Here is a 24,573-nt window from a genome sequence, read left to right on the forward strand (position 1 = left end):
ATAGTCTGGAGCTCAGTAACTTTTTTTTTTCAGGTAAAATACTCACACATTCCAAGGCTAAGAGTGACTTTGGCAAAGCACAAATAATACTCGTATTATATGGAGTATTACAGAGGAACTCATACCTCTATTCCTTTTCTACCTCCATCATTCTGCCCACGAGTCTAACATAGATGGAATGCTAATGCTTTCATTTCCTGTGTTCAGAGACTTTCCTCAAAACTTGGATATTTTCAGTGACTGTGACAGAAAACATCACTGATAGCTGCTCTCTCCCACCCCTGTACTCCATAAGCCATCCTCACAACACCCCAGTACAATATGTTCCAACATCTGCCTCCCCAGATGATGTATGACCTATTTGATTGACCCTTTTTGTGCTGCTCAGGACTGCCTGCTCCCTGCACTGCTTCTTCAGTTAGAAACTGGTAAATTTATCCCAATTCCAGACTGGGAATGAGAAGCAGGGATTCTCCTTGCTTCCCTCCAAATAGCAGTAATACCCTCCATACACTCCCTCCCCTTATAAATTATCAGGGATAAGGAATCCAGAACAATCCAGAAGAGGGGAGGTCTCTGGGCCCTCCCTCCTATTGTTTATATATGAAACATTTCTGCCAATTAAATTTTTCCGTGACAAATTTTAGCATTACCCGGTGTTTGTGACTCCAGCGTGGGAAGCATGAATAAGGCAAGGAACAGTTCAGTCCTCCATTACGCAGGGATACTCCTTGTTTTTGCCAAAGTCAGCAACTGCAAAATATCTCTCAACTTCTTCAGTTAACACCATGGCACAGGACAGGCCTTTGCTCAAAGTGATTGCATTTGCCACAATAAAAGCCACATCTAAAGTAGCAAAAAAAACCACTTGCCAATATCACAGCCATTAAATACAATGCTTATTCTCACCATCTATTATTTCCATCGTGTATTTGACAACATTAACATCAGGATCACTGACAATTGTCCAAAGTCATCTGGCATGAAATGGAAAGAATATGGCTGTGAAAACATAGGGAAGAAATGTACTGAGACCAGCACAATGGGAAATCCACGCTTTCCAAAGATGGAAAACTCTACTGACACAGGGAGTTAAAAGTCTGCACTGACTCCAACTCAGTGACTTTCCCAAATTCCAACTGCTGCAAAAATAAAGGATCAGTTGGTTTTGCTGCCCCATGCCCCACCAGCTATCACAGAAATATTCTGACTTTATGGTCCACCATTACTAGCTTACTAACTCGAATTACCTAGGAAAATGAAAAAGGAAACTGAGCCACAGTAGAAAAGTGACTCCAAGTGGGAACAGTCTGAGCTAATCACCCTCATCTCGCTTTATAAAAACTAGAATGGAACTTGCAATGTTATGCCAGATGATTTATACATGTTAGGCATCCATGGCTAAAGGTTATTCTCATCCCACCATCCTGAATGAAAAAAAAAAAAGGAAAAAAGTAGCTAGCCTGTGCTCAGCACATCTATGTAATTTTTAAAAATTTTGTGTCAGCAGCTGAATTTAAAGTAAAATATATCTGTCCTCTGTATCTCATGAAAAATACACATTTCTTTTTTTTCTTGTTATACAAGTCAGATGGAGAGTGACTTTGTCTTCCTCAAAGTCATCCAACTGGTAAGGCACAGAGCTGCATTTTTAGGACAGAACATGTGGGGAAGGGCATATAACTCCCCCAAAGTTGCTTGCAAATTACTTTGGCTTTGTGTGGAGAACATATATGTTAACATAAAGTAGAGTGTGAACCCAAGGAAAATGAAGACAAACACTGACAGCTGGCCAATCTTGCCCTTCTTTACTGTGTTTGCCTCAAATATAGTATGTTTGTAAGAATGTGTGAAATACTTCTGAAAATAACAGTTATACTCCGTTTAGTTTTAACAAGCAAAGTAACATACAATTTACAATCCTCCTCAGAAGGATCTGATTTACTAAAATTCATGAGGGACGTCAGCAAATTTCCAGGAGGAGTTAAAAACCTAACTTAGTCAATATCCTTTGAATTTTAGAACTTGTGTATTTAATTTGATTTATTTTTTCTCCCATGTCCAAGGTTACAGAGATTTTATTTAATTATTTATTTTTAATTTTTATCTTCAACTTAATGTTTCCCAAAGAATCATACCAATGCTTATACCATACACAGTATCTTCCTTCCAACATTGGGGTGCTACCATGTTCCAGAAGGACACTGAAAACAATTTCTTTTTCCCATCAAGAAAGGCTTTAGAAAAGGGAATCTTGTCTTCCTGCATCCCAGGAGCGACTGGCAGTCTGTCTCTCTCTCTCAGGGAATTTTGAGAAGGAGATTCACACCACTAGGATACAACAGACATATGCTGCAGGGTTCATCCCCAATTAAGGAAGAACAATTATGGTAAGTTAGACCTTTGTCCTTCAAATACACTTCTATTATGCAACTCCAAGCCTTGACCTTAATATTTAATATACTGCAAACATAGGAAGCATCCACTGGAGCTTTCAATTGCAGAAGGAGAAACTTTGACTGAAAGACAACAGTCATCCTGAAGGGCCTTTTGCTTTAATTTATTGTGTGAGAGGATTATACCGATTTTAAAAAGCTTAGGATAAGCAACATCCTAGAGGATGTACATCAGAAATTTTCTCATGAGATTGAAAATACCTTATCTCTCATTATTGTTTGTAATTAGTGCCAAATTGTTCCCTTAGAGTCATTGTTCTTACAGATGACACCTATCACCACTGACAGCTTTTTACACTTTTGACCCTCCCTGAAAGTACAGCATTGTATGAACTGTAAATTGTCTTGGCTAACAAGACTGGTAGCGAGTAGGAAGTGTTCAGGGACAGAATAATGTGTCCTAGCAGGATTACATGGCATTTGCAGACATGGGGGGACTCCCTCGTTCCAGACCTCCATGGTCAACCGTGACCTCTTCAAACGGAGTTGCCATTTGTGAAGAAGCTGAAACAAGCAGCCCCACCGATGGCATCTGGTCTCATTGGCCTAGAAAACTGGCCTAGGAAATCTAAGAAGTTGTCAGCAGTATTATCCTTTCTCCCTCTCCCCTCTGCTTGTCTTCCATATTCTGATGGCTGTTTATGAGCTCAGCTGTCATTCTTTGCACCAGGGGAAGATAGATGGGACACACCAACCCCAACCTAAGTGACCTTTGGATGTGACAAGATTTTTAGGTCAGTCCTGCTAAATGGAAGCCTTGGTGTATCAAGGCTCGCCTCAGGGTGAAATTTCCAGTGAATTTATTATCTCCCAATGCCCTTTGGACTGCTTCCCACCATCAAACACCATGGCAGCATTCAGAACAGGAAGAAATACATTAACTGGAATCTGATCGTTTTAAAAGGTTACAGCTGCCCAAATATAATTTAATTTCATACTTGCCCTTTGAGGGTTTGGTGTATATTTTCATTTTATGACTGCAAATGATAAAGCTCTTAAGATTCCAGGCAATAAAAAGGAAAAGGGGGGAGAAAGTATTTTAAGGGTTAGATGTCTATTCAGTTCATAGTCAATGAGGAAAGCGACAAATCAGCTTTTTTTAAAAAAAAATGGAACATTTCCTCAGTTTTTAGTAGTAATTTCTTTCCACACTTGATGGGTAACAATACCTTTAAGTGAAAACAAACCTGTAATGCCACCCAGTGTGATATGAAAGAAACATTTGCTGTGCAAGCATCCACCTATCTTACATCCCTTAAAGACTTGCTTCAGGAGCAATTAATGGGAAGTGAAATAGAGTAATCTGAGCAAACTGATGCAAAAAAAAATAAAACCAATCAGACTTGAGAAATGCTTAAATCTAACCAGAATACTGTGAGTTTTAACTGGGTAGGCCATGGTTCATTCTATAATCTCTTCTCACTTCTTCTACCTGAGCTCAGTTTGTGTGCACAGGTCCATCTCCCCATGTCTGTACAGCAGGATAAGAATCCCCAATGCTGTTTTTTGGGGCAGCACTCAGTTTGGTTGGAATCCCACACCCACGTGATAACAAAATTCTAAAGAACAAGTATGCAGGATATGACACCCTAGTACACAACGTGAAATGCTGGGAAATGATGCTCACTTTCTCTTTTTCCCCACTTAAAATGAAAGCGAGAACCGAAACACAAGCTACCACACAAATGTGAGTTTGGCCAGCTTGGACCAGAGGTAGGAAAAGCTAAGCACTTGTGTCTCTCATTGCATCCAATGAAAACTGTGTCAGCAGATGAACACCACCTCACCATCAAACAGAATTTTGAGGACTGTGTCTTTTCCACACAACAAAAAAATCAAATAGTTGCGGAAGGGAGGAATGATTAAGTGCGAATGCTTCATATCCCATTTTCAAAGCCGCCGTAAGAAATTAATTATTGCTGGGCTCCCAAATCCCTTCAGGGCTCTTTAAAAATCTTTCCCAAACACACACTGATACACATTGTCCGAATTACTCTCATCATCACTGTATCAGAGCAGTGTACAGCAAGAAGCAAAGCTGCCATGATAATGGGATAAGTAGGGAAGGTAGCCCTAAAAGGAACTGTGTTCCTAGGCACAGCAGGAGAGTGAGTTAAATCAAATGCCTGAGTGAGGGAATTCTGCCCCTCTGCCCTGCTCAGGAGAGACCCAGCCTGCAGAGCTGCCTCCAGCCCTGAAGTCCCAGCACAGGAAGGACATGGAGCTGATGGAGTGCGTCCAGAGGAGGACACGAAGTTCACTGTGGGAATGAAGCATCTCTCCTCAAGGAAAGGCTGAGAGAATTGGGATTGTTCAGCCTGGAAAAGAGAAGGTTTTGGAGTGACCTAAATGCAGCCTTTCGGTACCTGAAGGGAACCTACAGGAAAGATGGAGGAGACCATAGTTGGAAGACAAGGGGAGAATGACTTCAGACTGATAGAGTGGGTGAAGATTAGATATTAGGAAGGAATTTTCCAGTGGTAAGGCACTGGAACAGGCTGCACAGGGAAGCTGTGGCTACTCCATCCCTGGAAGTGTTCTAGGCCAGGTTGGAAGGGGCTTTGTCTAGTGGAAAGTGCCCCTGCCCACAGCAGCGTGGAAATAGGTGATGTCAAAGATCTCTCCCAGCACAGGCCATTCTGCAATTCTATGATTCCATGTATTGCTTACCCTCAACACCAATAAGCCCTAGCTTGTAAAAAAATATTGGAATACTGAACAAAAAGTAATGCAGAACTATTGTGGAGAAAGTAAGAGATTTTTAAGGACAGTTTAACCTTCTATAAAATGTAGCACACCTACACTACACAACCTGTTTCTGATGTGATTTTTTTCATTTTCAGAAGTTCAGAGTTTAATGGTAAAATCTACATGAGAGATAAACTAGGACTTCAGCCATGTTCTTGTGCCAAATTCAGCTAGAACCATTTGGTTCCCTTAACAAAATAAATATGCTGCTGTATTCTACGGTAATGGCCTAAAACACTTTAATAACAGTATCACAAGCTGTACTGTTTTGGTGTATTAATGGAGAACACACTGTTATAATTTATAAAGACTATTTTGAGCCATGGAAGGGGCAAGAAAGAGAAAAGGATTTGTTGCCAGGTGCAATATTCACACTCCAGCATGGGGAGAGGAGTAACCTGCAGAGTTGACACTTCACCTTCAGAAGGGCAGAGAGCCACTGGTGTTGCTGCCCAGGTGTGCTGAGGGAGAACCATTCTTCCCCAGCCCAGCATCTCCAGGGAAACACACAGGAATGATGCTTTCTGGGACCCCTGAGCATATCAGGCAGGGGTATAGGTACCACTCCTCCTGGCTCCCCACATCTCTGAAGGATTAACCTCATCCCCTGGAGCACAAACTGGCAGCCCCAGGCCCCTTTGGGACAAACAGATACTGTACCTATAGGAAGGAGTTGGAAAAAGCCACTCCACAGCAGTCCCCAAAGACAATCTGAGTACCTCAATATGCCACAAACAGATTGCCCCTGTCAGTGGCTGCTGGTGCAGGATGTGGCACAGCTGTGGTTCCTAAAGCAAAGTACAGCTTGCAATACAGCAAGAAGCCTCTGCTGCAATGCAGATTTTAAATGGAGAAAAACCTCTAAACAGCAGGACACAGAGGTGCAGATGTAGGTGGAAAACACTTTTGAAAATCTCACTTTCTACCACCATGACAGCATTTTCAACTTCCTTACTGCTTTCCTATTTTATTGATAATCGTAGGATACCGATTTCTAAGCTTCCCTCAGCTTAAAAACACACACTTTTTAAAAACCATTTTTCTTTCTTGCATATATGCCTTTTCCCTTGCTTTTTAGTTGCATTTGTATGTTTGCCCATTAAGGAAAGACAACTCACACAGTAGCTTTCTGACAGCCCTGCTCCCTCTAATTCCAGATTCTGTCAGCCTCTGAGATGGATGACTTAACAAATTTGCAGTGTATTTCCAGGCAGGTAACTCATCAGTGATGTGACCAGTCTCTGTGGCTAAGGGTTAAGGAATGTAAATCCAGTAGTCTGCAGTACTTTTCTCCTCAGTTATCCAATGAATGGAACAGCAACAGGCCACTGGTAAAAATGGCAAACAAATAAGCAGTCATGCAGAGTGAAAGGGCTACTCAAAAGCTAGTCTGGGAATCAGACACCAATGAGCAGAGCTCATACAGATTTCAAAATTTAACAGCTAGTTTTGAGGACTACTAGGAGCTACAGGTACTGTTGCCTCCAAATTTTCTTGTTCAGATTGATCTTAAAAAATTCACAAGACCTGAAAGCATTAAGAACTTCTGAAAAGAGAGAAGGAATTTGAAGAAACTGAGCCTATGCGTTAGGGAAGAAATTGCACTTTGACTTAACTTCAGGAACAACCTTATGCTATCCAGCCACAACACACTAATTAAATTTAACACTGTGAAAGCTACACCTCCAGCTACTAGGTATCTTCTATTGTGAAAAGTTCAATTGATGACTTTGGAAAGAAAAACAGAACAAGCCTCCTGACCTCAGTGGTTTGTTGTCTAATGCTTTGATCTACAGTCTACAGTAATTAGGTATTTCATAGTTTCAAACTGTGCCTAATATTAGCCCCCATTCATAAAAGGGTGATCAAATATCCTGGCTGCTAACAGTCAAGCCTGGCAAGGAATCAGACTTAATAAAAGAAAGGGTAAGAGTTCAGAAACTTCTAAAGGCTTGCACTGTTCTTGCCATATGCAATTTATATCACAGGCCAGTGATGGACTCCTCGTGCACACATTTCCTATTCTGCTTACTTCTATCCTGTTCTGCCTTGTCAATTGGAAATGACCTAAACTTTGGACAAGAAAGAATGGTCAAAAAATAGACTGTAGTAAGAAATAAGATATAAATCAGAATTCTTACACATTCATATATTATACCAATCTGCATCTAACAGCAAACTACATTATCTGATCTAGGTACAACAGAAAGAGCAAGACTTCAAGAATTTCTTGTGCTATGTTTTAGAATGAGTAATTGTAATTTTATTAGAGGGCCTAAAGAAGTAAGTATGTATCAGTGAGTACTTAGTGTAGGCTTGTCAGTGTCTCTCCCTGTTTTGATTTGTAGCACTGTTCCCCAAGCACCGGAGTGTGAGCACAGCACCGATTTGCAGTTCCCTCTGTGTTTGTGTGTCGTGCTGTTCTGCTGGGGGACTGTAAATACACACTACTGGCAGAGTTCAGCATCAAGACAATGAACTCCAGAAATATTCAGAACAATTTCCTAGACTGACTGCAGCTCTCATGTTTTGCAGGAGCCCCGCAAGGCCCCGGTTTGTGGTTTCAGAGCGAGTTCCCCCACAGCCAGCCAAGCTCCATTCAGTGTGGTTTCCCCTCCTCTCCCCCCGCCGGACAGTTTGCTCAGGATTATACAATCTGATTTGCATGATTATATAATCTTCTTTTCAGCAACATCCCTCTGAAAAGAGCAAACAACATAATAGGAAAACCAGTAGCATAAGCCAACTCTTTCAAAACCCAGTGTCTGGAATGTGCAAAGGACACAAAGTAGGGGGGGAAATAAAAAGGTATTTTGGTTCTGTTACCAGATTTCTCACACAAACCTTTCCCAGGAGCATTAATTCCCAATGAATGTAAGCCATAAAACAATGTGAAACACAAACATCTCATAGATCTGCACTGTTGCCAGTAAAGGAAGAGAAGCACCTCAAGGTGTGCACAAAGATTGTTATTTACATCTTGCACAACAAAAGTTATTTTGGGGTGGTGTGAGAATTCTCAGATGGTTCTTTCTCCACCCTAGCTTAAAACACGGGCAGGCAGGCAGGTGCTGTCACTCTGCTATTTTGACACTGGTTTTGTTTCAGAATTGGTTGAACTCAGAGTTTTGACGCCACAATTCCAATGATCTGACGTCTCGGTTTTATCGCACGGAAGCATAAACAAAGTCCCACTGATACAGATGCCTCCACTCCTTGTCTCTTCTTTCAAACACTTCAGACTTTGTCTTAGGACATTGTATAAGTGAAGACTGTCATATTCCAATCTGCTAACAGGCTCTTCTGCTGGCTGCTAAAACTACTTAGGATGTCAGTTACTTCAGCAATATTCATCTAAAATTAATGCCTTATAAATAATCAAGGAGTAATCTGCTTCCGTCTGTCAGGCTAACCCCAAAAAGAAACAAGTGTAACATTTTTGCAAGAGAAAAGAAATTAAGGACGACCTGACCTCACAAGCACGCTTGCCAGACAGTTACACACTCTTCCCTGCATGACCTATTTTTCCCTGCTCACACCACGGAGATGTTTCAAACAAATAGCCAGTAATTTAGGCTGCTTGAAACACAGAGGGTTGTCACCCAAGACAGTTGGGCATCTTAATGGCTTTGTCAGGTTTCCAAAAGTTTTTAGTGACTTGTTATCTCTTCTCAAGTTGAAATAGAGCTCTATTTAACTAGTCCATGAAGGTCAATGTTAAATGTCTTGCTTTCCCAAAAATTAGGATACTGGGTGTGGATCATAGCCTAACATTTTGTTGCATGTTACAGTGTGTGAATGGCCTGTATGAAAAGCATACTGAGTATATAGATGTTTTCTTAGTTAAAACACAAAGTTAGGGAATAACTTACAGCTAAAAAAACCTTAACTTACAGCTTAGTGTTCCTATAGCTTAATTTCCAATGCTGCAATACTTCCAACCTGTTTTTGAAAGCTGCTCAAAACTACTCCCTAATAAATTCCTGTAAGGTTCAGAGCACATCTGTTTCTATTATTAGAATCAGATTCTGTACCAGCTACCAAGATCCTCATCATCTGTAGTATGAACCACTGAACACACCTGTGGGTTTTCATCTTTTCCATCTGAGACCTCCACAGCTTTCTTAGCAAAGACCAATGTATCATGATAGAACAGTCTATCTAAAACAGGTTAACTTCTCTGAGACACCTCTTAGATCTGTTAGAAGGATTAATGGCCCCCTAGCAGAAAATCACAGAATTATATTATCATCAGATATACATGAAAAAGGCACAGAAATGGTTATCTTGTGCCAACTCACAAGAAGAGGAAACTTGTGGCAGAGAAGGACAAAGCAAAATGGAAACAACACAAGGGGTGAGGTGAAAGGAAAATAGGATAAATGTTTACATATGGAAGACGAGGCAAAAGATTTGCTGTCCTCATGCTGGGGCTTGTATGTAAAGAGACAACAATATGTAGCTGAAGGCTGGTAAATAGGAAATAACACAGAAAAGATGTGCTATTTCCATTGTCCAAATGTCAAATGTTTTCTAGGAACCCAGGGGGTTGGGAAAAGTAATAGCTGTATAAGCATTTCATAACAGGTTCCTCTTTCTTGAAAACTTCTGGGCTCTGACTCTGGCCGCCCATGTGAGCTCAGGAAAGTCAAAGAGAACACTGGCTGCACTTTTTCCAGGCTATTTGCATATGTTCCTTAGTATGCAGAATGTCTCTGTACGTAATTGAATTGTTGTTTTTGCCTCTATTAATACATATGCAAATGAGTCACTCCTGCAGCTGTGCTATATTAATCATATGTGTGCTTCTGTCTGTCTGCCCTGCAGGCTCAGGGTCGGAGGGAGGGGGAAGAGGGAATTCAGTCTCTTTAACCTAGAGGAAAACTCACTCATGCAGACAGAGGTCTGCTAGCAAACAGCAGGCCTGACTTACAACTGGAAGGCAGACAGGCTGGTCATTTTTCAGTCTTTTTTCATTTTTCATAGATACGGATGGAATCTGAAGGTTATGCAGAGAGGACTGTTAATCTAGGTAAAATGAATATGCTACCTCTGCTAATTCTTCCCCTGGAGGGGGGAGGGAGTTTTAATTTGACAACCCACAGAGTAGCCACGAGACTGTTTTACCATGTGTATTTACTGCCTGTAAATGTCCACTGTGCGTGTGCTGAGATATTCACAGTGCTCAATAAAACACAAAGCATTTCTGTGTATTCTCCTGTAATCACTGTTTTTTCTAAATTGATTGGATTCTGATAAAATTACGTGATCAAGCTTTTCGTTCAAATCTATTTTAATGGAATATATTGAGTTTACCCATAACATTGTTTAAGATTCTATCAAAGGCAAGGACTGGCTATTTAAATGCCAACTACAAAGCACATTTACCCACCATGAACAAGATTTATTTGAGCTGTGTTCTGTGCTTCATGCTTTTACACAGTCTACCACAATCTCTAGTTTTTCTAGTTTCCAGCAGCTGAGGAATAGCTGTGTCCTGGTGTTGCAAGCCTTGCTTTTGAGTTAATTGAAAGGAATTTTTTCCATTAAAAAATGTAGGGATTTTTCAGAGACGCTCTTGGCAATCAACAGCCTCTCACCCCACATCTTACTTTTATAGTTTAATGAGTATCTTAAAATCATCACTAAGACTTCATAAAAAAAACCAAGAAACCTTGGAAAGATAAAATTTTTTGAAGACAACTTACCCCACACCAATATAGAGATCTTCACCCTGGTTAGGCAGTTGTAGCTTCTTTTACACAAAGAGTTCTGGGCCCCACATTTTTCTAGCTGAAGGACCTTGGTCTTCACTGATCTCTTTTGAAATAGCCATCTTGGCTACCCATGTGAAGTACAGGTGGCAAACATCTAGTGGCCAACATATTAACTCACAAAGACAGAAAGAAGTGCTGCACAGAGGTAGGGAATACAGAATCTGCATAATGCAACAATTAAAAAAAACCTATTTAAAAGGTCATCCAACAAAAAATGTTGCTTTGTTAGTCCTCTTATTATTGTTATTTGTGATGGCCATAAGAAACAGCGCAGCCATACACTGAGCTAATGGTAGATGGACAACTGCCATCATTTGGTTATGCTAATGAGAAATGTCTCTTTTCATGTACTTGGTTGTTTTTTTTTTTTCCCAGATGTGTGTGCCCACAGTGAAAAACTAATTCTACTTTTTTATTACACTTAAGTGGATTTCATGAGTGTTATAATATTGTAATTGAACTGTGCACTAATGATTCATTCCCTACAAATGACATCAGAGTCAAATTAATGAGAACAGGTAAAGTAAAAAAACAAACAGGGAAAGGATACTGACTCTCAGTGTTGAAAAGCCAGCTTAGATGGTATTTAAAGAAAGACACTACCCAGAAAATAGAAAAAACAACCTTGCACTGCTAAGAAACAGTTTACTTTCTTGTAAGCAAAGAACTGGTTATAGTAATATCCCAAAGAGGTCACAAATGCAGACTGCAGAGTAAATGAATAATGGATGAAGTATTAGCATCTCTTGGCTACATTCTGTGGAGACAATAATGGGGTGCTAGACTTTCCTGCACCAGAAATAATTAATGTGCCTTTGCAGCTCTCGCAACTTGACTCCCCCAAACAAGGCAAGAATAAAGTTTTCAATATTCAGATGCATCACTACAGTGTTTGTACATCTTTATCTGTCTTCTCTCACAGATTTGAGGTGTTGTAACACTGGATGGTCAACTGCTTAATCTGGCAAAACTGGTTATACCTAGAGATTATAGCAAGAAATCAGGAAGAGATATGTAAAAAAACCAAAAAAACAGTTATTACATATGCTTGACAATTAATGCATGACAATATGATAATATCTCTTTAAGAGCGGGGGAAGTTCTGTCCTCAGCAACATCTCAAACAAAATTTAAGAAGCCACTTCAGAGAAATAGCCTGAACTGCCAAGTGGAGATACGTAGCTCACCCCTGCAATGGTGAAGAAGCCAATGTGAAGCTGGTATGTAAGAAAAAAAAAAAGGTATTTGATTGAGAAGGCTTTAATTTTATTTTTAATTCATGCTTTACTTTTGTTTCATAGGCAACAAATGTTTTATGGAATTCTCTGCATGACCACTGGAACACTCTGCCTCCTGATCAGTAACTGCACACTTGTTAAAGTCTCTTTCCAGTGATTATGGGTCCTTAAGATAGTTAGAAGCAAGGTTTTCCAAAGGAAAATTTCTACTGATTTAATGCCTAAATACAGCAGGATAAACAACTTTGTAACGCCCTCAAACTCAAAATCTGCTGTCTTACATCAGTGCCTGCTTGAGGCCCAAAGATTTCCAAAACTGTGGTCCAGTTTTTAGGATGCCATTTAAATTCAGTCCTTGGTATGCATCTTACCCCACAACTAAGAGAACAGGTCTGTAGTAAGAAAAAATTAATTGACCCAAGTACTTAATATAGGAAGTAGAGACTAAAAAACCTGGCCAGACTGTTTAAGATCTAAATATGCTCATCATCTTTACACAAACAGAGAATACAGGACTCTCCTAATGACTAGTGCTCAGAACTGAGACCCAGCTAAGATGCTTTCACACTTAGACACTGATGGGAGGTTCTCTTGATTCATACAGTGACAGATTTGGACATGATGCTGAACACAACCACGAATAATTATGAAGTCCTGCTTCATGCTAAGATGAAGAGGGAAAAAAAGTTTGCATGCTGGCACACCAAACTTTTTGGGGTGTTTTTTTTCCAAGAGCAGATGTTTTCAGGAAGTCTGTATTACATCAGACTGCTATACTGTTTTGACAGACCACAAATGTCCATACAGTAAGACTACACAGGCAGCTGCCATTATTCATCCAGCATTATCTTTGTTATGGGTATATACAGCATTTGTGTTACTGCCAATTAATCAGTTGTTGTCACTATCGGGTTATCAAACAAGCAATCTGGGAAATCTGAACCATTCCCACTCCCAATGGTACGGATTCCTCTCAGTTTCCACATTCTGTGATCAGTTCCTTTGTTTCCCAATGCTCAGAAACTACTCACAAAATACTTCTTTATCAGAAAAGAAACAATTTCAGACACAATTTTATAAAGAATTTGCTCAGATTTATGAAAACATCTATTTTATACTTAGCCAAGCCCAAGATGACTGGTACCAGAAATAAACCCTTCAAAACTTGTTACACCATATCTATGTTTACAGCTCTGAATGCTGATCCTCAAGATGGAGGAACTTAATTCCCTCGTCTGCTGAGCAATATAGGAAAACACCATGCTCATAGAAGGCATACAGCAGTACTTTTGAGTCATTAGCCTTACTCAGTAAAACACAGTGACAATTTATGTTCAGTCTTCTTCTCATTTATTTGAAACATAATCGCCATCCTGCACCACTCCTGAAGAACAAGACCAGATGATGTTTATGAGGGGAAAAAACTGACGTAAGAAATCCATGTGCTCACCCAGAGGGATTTTACCTCAGTAATGTTCAGGACTGAGTTTTCTCAGTAACAGAGGAAAGCTAAAACAACCTTTTCCCCCCCAAACAGCATTTTTGTCATTAAAAGTGGGAATGAGTGAATACACAGGGCTGCTAGTACTTTATCAGAGGACAGGTTCAAGCTTGAACTGTGTTATTCCAGCTTTTCCAACATGGCCCCATCCATCTACTTCCTTTACAACATCTAACAATGTAAGCTTTAGCTTCCATTCTCGTTGAGTCATTAGTCTCTCTGTGGATACTGGAAATCAAGGCAATCCTGCATGGCTAATTGTGGCAAATATCAGATGACAGAATCTGTACACCCCAGTGGGGACTCAAAAGGCGGGGAGAGAAACGGAGAGCTTCGGATTACAAAGCTGTCACTGCGAACCAACAGGGGATTTCAAAATGAGAGATTACATTTTCACTGACAAAGAGTTTCTTTGCCACAGAAAAACAATCAGGTGCTAGTTCTTCTTCTATAAATAACAGTGTGCATTTCATTTACAAAAACAAAAATTCAATTTTGACAACCAGGGATAAAAAAAGTACTTCCTGTTGATGTCACAGTACACTACTAAAGCCATGACCCAACTTAAAATTCTCTAGTGAAATAACAAAGACGTGTTTATTGTTACATAAACAAACAAGACAAATTCCTTGGCTTTGTCTTCACTGAGATAATGTTGTGTATCGAATTTTGCTGGGAGCAACAAACTGAGCATTGTGTCAGGTCCTTTGATCTCCCCTACTTTAAGTACACAAAGTCTGAAAGATGAGTGATAGGGAGGATCGAGAAAGAAGAAAAGAAGGAACATTCAACTTTTCTGACCTTTTCCTGTCTGATGACCAGATGACAGAGGGTGTGTAGGGAACACCAGAATTGTAAGTGATGCAGGGGAATGTCTGAAGTAAGAAGAGTTCCTCTTTGAAAGAGACTGCAAAGCCAATTAAAGGTGGGTTTGGACCAAAAACATAATGAATCTTTCTTTATGACTCAACAAAGTCATCACTGAGCTAAAATGAATTTGAACAGAGTTTGGAAGGCACAGTCTTTCTGGCCTAGCAACTAAGCTGAGTTCCATTCATGTTAACAGAGGTGAACATCCATTTTGAGTCCTGTATGTAAAAGCTTTCCAGAAGCAAATCTAGCCTGATCCTTTCAAATGGCACCAGAAGTTAAGAGACATGTCCAATTTTTATCAGATAGATTGCAATGATAGCTAAAAATCACTGTTAAGACATCAAGAAAAATCAGCTTCAATTTATTTCTACCCTATGCATGTCCTTAAGAGATCAGATCTGAAAAATTTAAGAGAGTCTACTAAGTTAGTAGTTTGAGCCTCTCCCACTGACCGGCTGCCAAACTCTCCCTCTAATTCTAGACATGTAGCAAAACAACATAGGTAAATTTGGTCAATATTTTCATTTTAACATTCCCTGCACAGAAACAAGAGGCCTTTGAGGTTCTCAACTTTTCCATAACCTAAACTCATCCTAGAACATTTATGACTGCTGTCACTTTTGCACAAAGCCCACCTTTCAACAAGAAAACTGTTATTGTGATAAGGCCTATTTTAATCAGGATACTTCAGCCCACAACATGCATAGATACAGCCCAAAGCTGGTGGTGAAATGAAAGTAAACCATCCCACCATCTTACCGGAGCACTGGTGCATTATTTTAGGACTAGCTTGAATGACTGCAAAACTAAGAATCAGACTTGTTTTCGCATTGCTAGCTAGCTCCATGTTTGTTTTTCCTTTTTCCCTCCCTCTTTCTTCCATATGGATGTTCATGTGTGTTTGGCTATTATAAGCACTTTATCAATACTGACGTTGCGCCTCAAAATTAATTTCCGAGGGATGACTTATATGGCTCCCAGGATTCTTAAGCCGCCTACAGTATTTGTAACTCAGAGAATCAGGAACTAACACACAGACAATGTTGCTTTTCATACAAAGGCACAATAGGAATGAATGTATTAACCTCTGTGGTGCATGGAATGTTTCAGCTTACACACTGGCAGCTATTTCTGTGAAACTCAGCTAACTTCTGCTGGCTGTGTTAAAAAAAGTAATAAAAAAAAAAATCTTCCCCGGAACTATGTCCCACTCTCCAGTACACTGGCCAAACAATTGAAATACCTGATGTCTACTTCATACTGATGCAGGCCAAACTGAGCTGGATAATGCATTTCATGCATCCCAGTTGTAAATGCTGAGCCCTTCCAAGCAGGTATAAATCTCTGCTGTGCCACGTGACTTGGCAAATAATAATGAGCAGGGAGATGTGTTTGCAATGGAGAGCTTGGGGCTCTTTATGTTTCTAGGAAAGACTGGCAATCCAGACTTTGCAGAGTTAGAGATGATTTGGATCTTGATTTCCTCTCAGTCCCAAATATTACTTGGCTTCATCCTCCCAGCCAAGCATACACAACAGGTAGCAAAATTCACAGTGTGGCAATGGACATTTGCTTAATTCCAATGACTTGACAAGAGTTGTGTGGTTAATCATGAATATCCAAAGATCTGCTATCATTAAGACCCATGGACACCCTAATGCCTCCAAAATTCAGAATACTGACAGTCTGAATCAGATACATCTGGCTACCAGGTCAACTCTTTAATGTAGCTGAAAAAAACCTCAAACCCTTTACTATCTTCCCACCTGTTTTCTAATTGTCTATGTTAAATTAGAATAATCACTAATTATCTGCAATACAGCAGTGCCTAAAATGCTCTGGGTACCATAAAACACAGTGGGAGGGGCCAGTTCTTGCTCTGAAGAGCTTATGGCCTAAAAGGACATAATCATGTTAACGACTTCTAAGCAGTTTAAAAGTGCTTGTCAGGATACAGCTTTTCTGCCTGACAATCCATTTCCTTTTGGTATTTTACAGCCTGCATGAGAACAATCTAATGGAAAAATGTCCTGGTTTCAGCTGGGATTGCACTGGCTTTCTTCTTAGTAGCTGGTACAGTGCTGTGTTTTGGATTTAGGATGAGAATAATGTTTGATAACACACTGATGTTTGGGTTGTTGCTAAGTAGTCCTTACCCTAAATCAAGGATTTCTCAAGTTTCCCATGCTCTGTCTGTGAGAAGCTGCACAAAAACACTGGGAGGCAGCAAGGCTGGGACAGCTGACCTGAACTGGCCAAAGGAATATTCCATACCAGAGAACATCATGTTCTGTTTATAAACTGAGGACACTTGTTCAGGAGGGGTCAACCACTGCTTGGGGACAGGCTGGGCACTGGTCAGCATGTGGAGAGCAATTGTTCTCTCTTTTTCTTCTCTCTTTTTCATTACAATTGTTGCTATTACTATGACTGTATTTTATGTTATGTCAATTACAAAACTGTTCTCATCTCAAACTATAGGTTTTACCTTGTATTTCCCAATTCTCTTACCCATCCCACTTTTGGGAAGTTAGGAAGTTGCTGTGTAGGACTGAGTTGCTGTCTGGGGTTAAACCATGTCAGTAAGAAAAGCAAACTTACTGCTCTGAGGAAATTCAAAGTACAAACCTAAAAGCAGTTAAAGTGACAACAGAGACACAAAAAAGTAACGAAATCTCCCAGCAAGGAAAAAGGAAAACGTGCTATCATTTGATGACTCTTTTGATGACTCTTTTGCTTCAGATGCAAATTTTATGTGAAGAGAAGAGCCCCAAAAATCCCTGTTAATTGCACTGTGTTCCAAAGGAAGAGAAAACTGGTTTTCATATTTACTTAACCTTTGCTCCTCTACATTGTGCTGGGACTTACCTGCAGTTGCAGTGGGCCTAAGCCCGGTGTTGCTGCGGCAGCAGCTGCCATGGTAGTTGGGATCAGCTGAACGGGGTAGGGGTCACCTAAGTAAGAGAATAATAGAGGCGTCAGCACCTTTTATCTACTCTCCACCTGCAAATTAAAGTCCTGCATTCACTCTTTCCAAAAGCCTTCTTTTGTGTGCCTTGTTGAGGCCTAATGAAAAGCTCTATTGTGCAGCCTTTTACTAACACTCTTTTCACAATTCTGGCTGAGAGAGGAATGTGAATAAAAGGCACAAGCAATTAAGGCAGAAACCTCATCCTTTTTCATGATGTATTTAGGGAAATGGAAAAAAAATGTGCGCATTGATCAGAAGGCTGCACTTCAAAAAAAAAGGAAAGAAAGAAGATGGGGGTGGAGGAGAAGAAAAGGAAAACAGTACAACCTTGATAAGATCACAGCATTAGAAGGGAACAAATTTACAAGCTTGTCCAAAATATGAAGTTAACTAAACTCTGCTCACTGTTAGTAAACTGAGCCTCACACAGGGTAGAAATGGTACTCAATTGACTACTGTTTTCTTTCAGGCGAGGAAAAAAATTATCTCACTTTAGTGGCAGGGTTTGATCCTACAACAGGAAAAAGCACGTGAAGCTAAGGAAATCAGATACAAGCCTTTGAAATCCCTGCACCAACTCCACTTCACGACTTGAGATTCAATTTTGTTTCTGAAGGAAAACTACTTCAGTTTTAGTAAGAACTGCGTTGTGCTTAATGAGATAAAGGGAGCCAGTTTGATTTGAAGAAAAATTGCAGGCATTTATAAAGGAAAATTACTTGAAATAGCAAAAATTAAGATGGAGACCAGCACGTTTTAATGATATTGAGAGCTCGCTTTCATTCACTTCTAACATATCTGATTGCTAAAAAAAACTTCATATTACCCTATCCACAAATCTATTAAGAAAACTAACAAAAACAATAAGAAATGTTACATATATTGCTTCTTCAAGTGATAAAATGTTTTAAAACTTTCCACCAAAATAAGGCTCACTAGAGCATTTCTATGTCCCTATGTAGTGCTGGCATGCCTGATTTCTGCAGCACAAAAACAGCCACTGGAAATAAGACTATGGAAATAGCAGAACACTCTTTAATGAGACTCTACCTAAATGTTGCTGTACATTTCATTAAAAGGGCAGATTAAAAGTTTTCCCCTTTATTGTGCTTTTTTGAATGAACTGGGCAAAAAAATAAAAAAGACAATTAAGGAGCTAATGCAGGGTGTTCTGTACAATCATTAATAATTATTATTGAAGTAAAGTTTCAAATGTTATCAAGCCTAAGTTACAGGAAACAGAAAACAAAGGCAAATAAACTTACCTAATTATTTTTATATTTAACTATTAGTATTTTAATTAATATTTTAATTTATATTTATTTTTAAATAAGCTGTGTTGATGTATACACATTCAGGTAAATGGCTAATGTTTATTTTCCCCTTTTATAATGTAACGTTCTTTAGACCTTTTCATTCAAGGATTTTGATCTCATCCTGTTACGAATTAAATACCACAACTTCTAGTAATGGAGGACCAGCAGAAACTGGGCTGGCAACACATCTTAACAGATATTTAACTTAAATAACTGTGCATGTTTATATTTAAAAACATCTTCAGTAATGCTTTATTGACTGAAGCATCACAGTCTTTCAAGGCTGACCAGCCAAGCAATGCAAACCAAAATGTCCACCCAGGCATCCCCATTCCCAAGTGTCTTGGCACCAGCCTCAGGCCTCAACACTTCTATTTATTTATTTGTCAACGGACAACAGATTTCCTGACATGCTTGGCACTCTTTTTCTTCCCCAGAGAATGCCATTGTTTTGCATTTTCCAATTTTATTTTACTTTCTGAGGCACCCACCTTCCTTTTCCTATCATGGACCTAATCAAAAATTTTTCTTACTCAACATTTTCTATTTTGTGACCTAAGCAGTGAGCCTTAAATGTATGAAGACACAGAGAAAAATGAAACAGTGGTCAGAGAGTCAGGGACAATGGTGTTTAGCTTCTTCCACACCACTGGTAGCCCAAGGGTTGATTTCAGCCTCATTCCAAAAGTCTCTCTTAAAGAAGACATTCTGATCAAAAAACAGCCATGAAAGAAGGCAAAATTTTTAATTTTTCAACTAAAAAAAAAAAATAAGAACAAAGGAAAAGTTTCTCAGTAGGATGCTGATTCTTAAAGCACATTAAAATTCTTGTTTTGAATGATTTGTATTAAAAGACATATATTAAAAGATCAGCTTCCATGCACTCTCCCACATTTCTCTCCACACGTATGTGTAAGCCTCATTCCATCATGCTACTTCATAAATCCCACTATTTCCTTCAATAGCCCAGTGGAAGAGCCAAGATTGAGACCCACAGACAACTCCTCAGACACTTCAGACCCAAGGAAGGTTCTGAAGATGCCAAGCACTCACATATTGACATCACATGGTGCAGGAGCAACTGCCAGCCCTCAAAATACCAGCAAAGCTGAGGTCTTGTCTGATACATACACATTTTTGCTGTTACTCTAGAACATGCTGCATCTTTCTACTATCCCTAAATTTATTCCCATATCAGAGTGAATTTACTGATTAAGTAGTTTCAGGTAATTCTGAAATCTGGGAAATCTATGTCTTAATTATTTCATTACATCATCAGTAAATATCTTATTTTTAGATGTAAGAAGTGGCTACATTTTTTTCCCAAGCTCTAGGAACATTTCAGGAATGTGAGAAAAGTCATACAGTTCTTAGAAATAGATATTTCCCAAGCCACTCACAAGTCTGTACCACTGAAAACACTAATAAAATCTCAACCAACCATATTACATTTCCATTTACAAAATTCATTATTAATAGAATGCATGCAGGCAGAAGCATCTTTCAGCTACCAAAAGAAATATTTTGTGCAGTCATTTCGTGTTCCAAACTATGTCTCTTGTTATGTGTGGACTTTTTGTACAAACAAAGCATCAGAGAGAAGTTTTATTGTTGTTTTTCTTTAGTAGGCCATATGGTAAAATCTGGAGCAGATCAAAGGCTGAGATTTTTATGGTGACAACAAGGTAAAAGTTATTTCATTAGCTGATGTATTATTGCCTAATATATAATCATTTCCCAGCTAGCTGGTGACATCACTTTGAAGAACAGAATTATTCAAGACTGGCTACATAAAGAGAACACAGGATTTATGCACTGGTGATGCAGCAGCTAAAGAAGGGAAGGGGAAATGTCAGCCTGGGGGAGCTGAGGGGGAATATTAGAGGTGTTGGTGCCCACTGTGGACAAAGCCAGTGGATCAGGGCAGAACACAAGGCTGAATCCTCAATTCTGTGCCAATACTTTATTTCTCTATTCTTCTTCTGGTCCGTCTTCCACAAACATACCCAGAACCTCTTTCCTGATAATTTATGCACTGCTACTTCTTTCAATTTCAAATCACACCTTCATCCTTGCCCAAAATAATCTTCCAAGATCTTGCTTACGAGAGGATTTTTCACGAAGTACATTCACTTTCAAACCTCTCTTCCTATGAACTCTCCTATGATCCTGCACTGAAAACACCTTTCTGCAAAAGTTAAGTTGTGGTACAGAGCCAAGTGGACATCCTGTCCCAACACACAAAATAAAAGCTGTGTTTTTAGGAACTTGATTTTCAACTGACTGGCTACATGGGTATGAAATGATTCTGTACCTGTGGAAATATAACAATGGCTCTTTATATGTTTTATATGTTTTGAGAAATTTTATCAAAGGAGTTTTTAAAGTTAAAAAACATTAAGACTTTTTTTTTAAGTGAAAATAAAGCACAGAGTTAACATTATGTCTGTTGCACCATTCACCAAAACTCTTTAAGATGTTTTTTGTATTCCTTTTTCTGTCACTCATCTCATTTATTCTCCTTCATGGTGTAATCCCCCCTAGTGTCTTGTCTTGTCTCGTGACAGGCTGCAAGCTCTTCAGAGCAGGCACAATTGTCTTACTTGCTATATAAATCAAGTTACATGCTAATGTAAATTATAATGTTTTGACAGGATTTTAAAGTTGAACCTGATTATATGAAACAATAGAATACTGATTTTTTTTTTCCTGAAATTTTCTTCTCTTAAGAAAAGGATACCTGAAGAGGAGAAGTAGGGCATTTGTTTCCCATGATTTTTAAAAAAATCACAGTTTTTCTCCTACCTATCTTTCAGGGACAGCAATTAAAAAAAAATTTGGATAGTGGAAGAAAACAGTGTAAAGAATATGGAGAGAATGAAACAAAACATGGGACAGATTTTTCACACCTGGCATGCTGGAACTGGATGGGCTACATCTCTCTGTTAAGGGCAGAAGAGTTTTAGCTCATGAACTGGCACAACTCATTGAGAGGGCTTTAAACTTGGTCTGAAGCGGGGAGGGGATGCAGCTGGGCTGTCTGGAAACAGGCCCAAGGGTGGTCAGCCTGAGTTAGGGTGAAATCAGTATGAGGTGTATGTTTACTAATGCATACAGCATGGGTAGCAAACAGAAAGAGCTGGAGGCCGTGGTGAAGCACCAAAGCCATGATGTAGTTGCCATCACAGAATTGTGGTGGGACGACTCACACAGCTGGAGTGCTGCACTGGATGGCTGCAAGCTCTTCAGAAGAGACAGGAAAGGGAGAAGAGGTGGAGGGAAGGTCCTTTATATTAGGGAGGCTTTTGATGCCATCAGTATTTAAAGTAATAAAGATGTTGAATGTCTGTGGGTAAGGATTAAGGGGAAGGCCAACAAGGCTGACATCCCACTGGGAGTCTGTTATTGTCCACCCAGCCAGGAAGAAGAGGAGGACAACTTATTCTCTAAGCAGCTGGAGAATGTCTCAGGATCACCAGCCCTTGTTCTTGCAGGTGACTTCAACCTGCCAGACATCTGCTGGGAACTTCACACAGCAGAAAAGAGCCAGCCCAGGAAGTTTTTAGAGTGTGTGGGGGACAACTTTTGTCACAGCTGGTGAGAGAGCCCACCAGGAGAGGGACTATGTTAGACCTGTTGTTTACAAACAGAGATGGGCTGGTGGGAGATGTGGTGGTTGGAGGCTGCTTGGGGCACAGTGATCATGAAATTGTAGAATTCTCAGTATTTTGTGAAATCAGGAGGAACATCAATAAGACTTTTATATTGGACTTCTGGAGAGCAGACTTTGGCCTATTTAGGGGACTTATTCTGAGATTTCCTTGGGAAGCATCCCTTAAAAACAAAGGAGTCCATGAAAGATGGGTGGGCTGCAAAATAGAGATCTTGAGGGCACAGGAACAGACTGTCCCTGTGTGCCAAAAGATGAGTCAATGAGGCAAATGTCCAGCCTGGATGGGCAACAAGGTTCTGAATGAATTTAGGACTAAAAGAGGATGTATCATCTTTGGAAGAAGGGTCAGGTGTTTCAAGAAGTATTTAAGGTGGTTGCTAGGGCATGTAGGAAAAAATTAGAGAGGCCAAAGCTCAGTTCTAACTTAAAAGTTCTAACTTAAATTGGCAACTTTTGTAAAAAATAATAAAAAATGTTTCTACAAACATATTAATGGCAAAAGGAAGGGTAAGATCAGCCTTTGTTCTCTATTGGATGTGAGAGGGAACTCAGTAACTGCAGGTGAAGAGAAAGCAGAAGTGCTCAATGCCTTTTTTGACTCAGTCTTGAGTGGGGAGACAGCTTGTCCTCAGGACAGCTGTCCTCCTGGGCTGGGAGATGGTGTCAGGGAGCAGAATGGTCCCCCTGTTATCCAGGAGGAGGCAGTCAGAGAACTGCTGAGCCACCTGGATGTTTATAATCTATGGGCCCAGATGGGATCCATCCCAGGGTCATCAGGGAACTGGCAGATGAGCTTGCAAAGCCACTCTCCATCATTTACCAGCAGTTCTGGCTCACTGGTGAGGTCCCAGATGACTGGAAGGTGGCCCATGTGACACCCATTCACAAAAAGGGTGGGATGGAGGATCCTGGTCATTTTAGGCCAGTCAGCCTGACCTCAGTACCTGGTAAGGTAATGGAGCAGTTTGTCCTGAGTGCCATCGTGCAGCACTTACAGGATGGCCAGGGGATCTGACCCAGCCAGTGTGGGCTTAGGAGGGGTAGGTCATGTTTGACCAACCTGATCCCCTTCTATGACCAGGTGACCCATCTGGTGGGTGCAGGAAAGGCTGTGGATGTCGTCTGTTTGTACTTCAGCAAGGCCTTTGGCTCTGTCTCTCTCAGTAAACTCCTGGAAAAGCTGCAGCCCACGGCTTGGACAGGAGCTCTCTGTGCTGGGTTAGGAACTGGCTGGATGGCCGGGCCCAGAGAGTGGTGGTGAACAGTGCTGCATCCAGCTGGGGGCCAGTGACCAGTGGTGTCCCTCAGGAGTCTGTGCTGGGGCCAGTCCTGTTCAATATTTTTATTGATGACATGGATGAGGGTATTGAGTCTTTCATTAGTGAATTTGCAGATGACACTAAGCTGGGAGCGTGTGTCCATCTGTTGGAAGGGAGAAGGGCTCTGCAGAGAGACCTGGAAAGTTTAGATCAATGGGCAGAGTTGAATAGGATGAAGTTTAATGAGTCCAAGTTCTGAGTCCTGCATTTTGGCCACAATAACCCCCTGTAACACTACAGGCTGGGGATGGTGTGGCTAGACAGTGCCCAGGCAGAAAGGGACCTGGGGGTGCTGGTGACAGCCAGCTGAACATGAGCCAGCAGTGTGTCCTGGTGGCCAAGAAGGCCAATGGCCCCTGGCCTGGATCAGGACTAGTGTGGCCAGCAGGAGCAGGGAGGTCATTCTTCCCCTGTACCCAGCACTGGTGAGGCCACACCTTGAGTTCTGGGTCCAGTTCTGGCCCCTCAGTTTGGGAAGGACATTGAGACGCTTGAGCACGTCCAGAGGAGGCAACAAGGCTGGTGAGGGGCTGGGAACACAAACCCTGTGAGGAACGGCTGAGGGAGCTGGGGTTGTTTAGCCTGGAGAAAAGGAGACTCAGAGGTGACCTTATCACTCTCTACAACTTCCTGAAGGGTGGCTGTAGTCAGGTGGGCTTGGTCTCTTTCACCAGGCAGCAACTACAGAATGAGAGGATGCA

General features: G+C 40.5%; 1 protein-coding gene across 9 annotated transcripts in view; it reads right to left on the minus strand.

Annotated features, from left to right (window-relative positions):
* SOX5 (SRY-box transcription factor 5) overlaps positions 1 to 24,573 on the minus strand; it is a 618,882-nt gene that overhangs the window by 69,083 nt on the left and 525,226 nt on the right. For all 9 annotated transcript variants that reach the window (XM_015627613.1, XM_015627615.3, XM_015627614.3 and 6 more), the window contains one exon: positions 17,462 to 17,547. In XM_015627613.1, the coding sequence (XP_015483099.1) occupies positions 17,462 to 17,547 (86 nt within the window). The remainder of the gene's footprint in view (positions 1 to 17,461; positions 17,548 to 24,573) is intronic.

This window comes from Parus major, chromosome 1A, assembly GCF_001522545.3.
Source record: "Parus major isolate Abel chromosome 1A, Parus_major1.1, whole genome shotgun sequence".
In the NCBI taxonomy this organism is placed as follows: Eukaryota; Metazoa; Chordata; class Aves; order Passeriformes; family Paridae; genus Parus; species Parus major.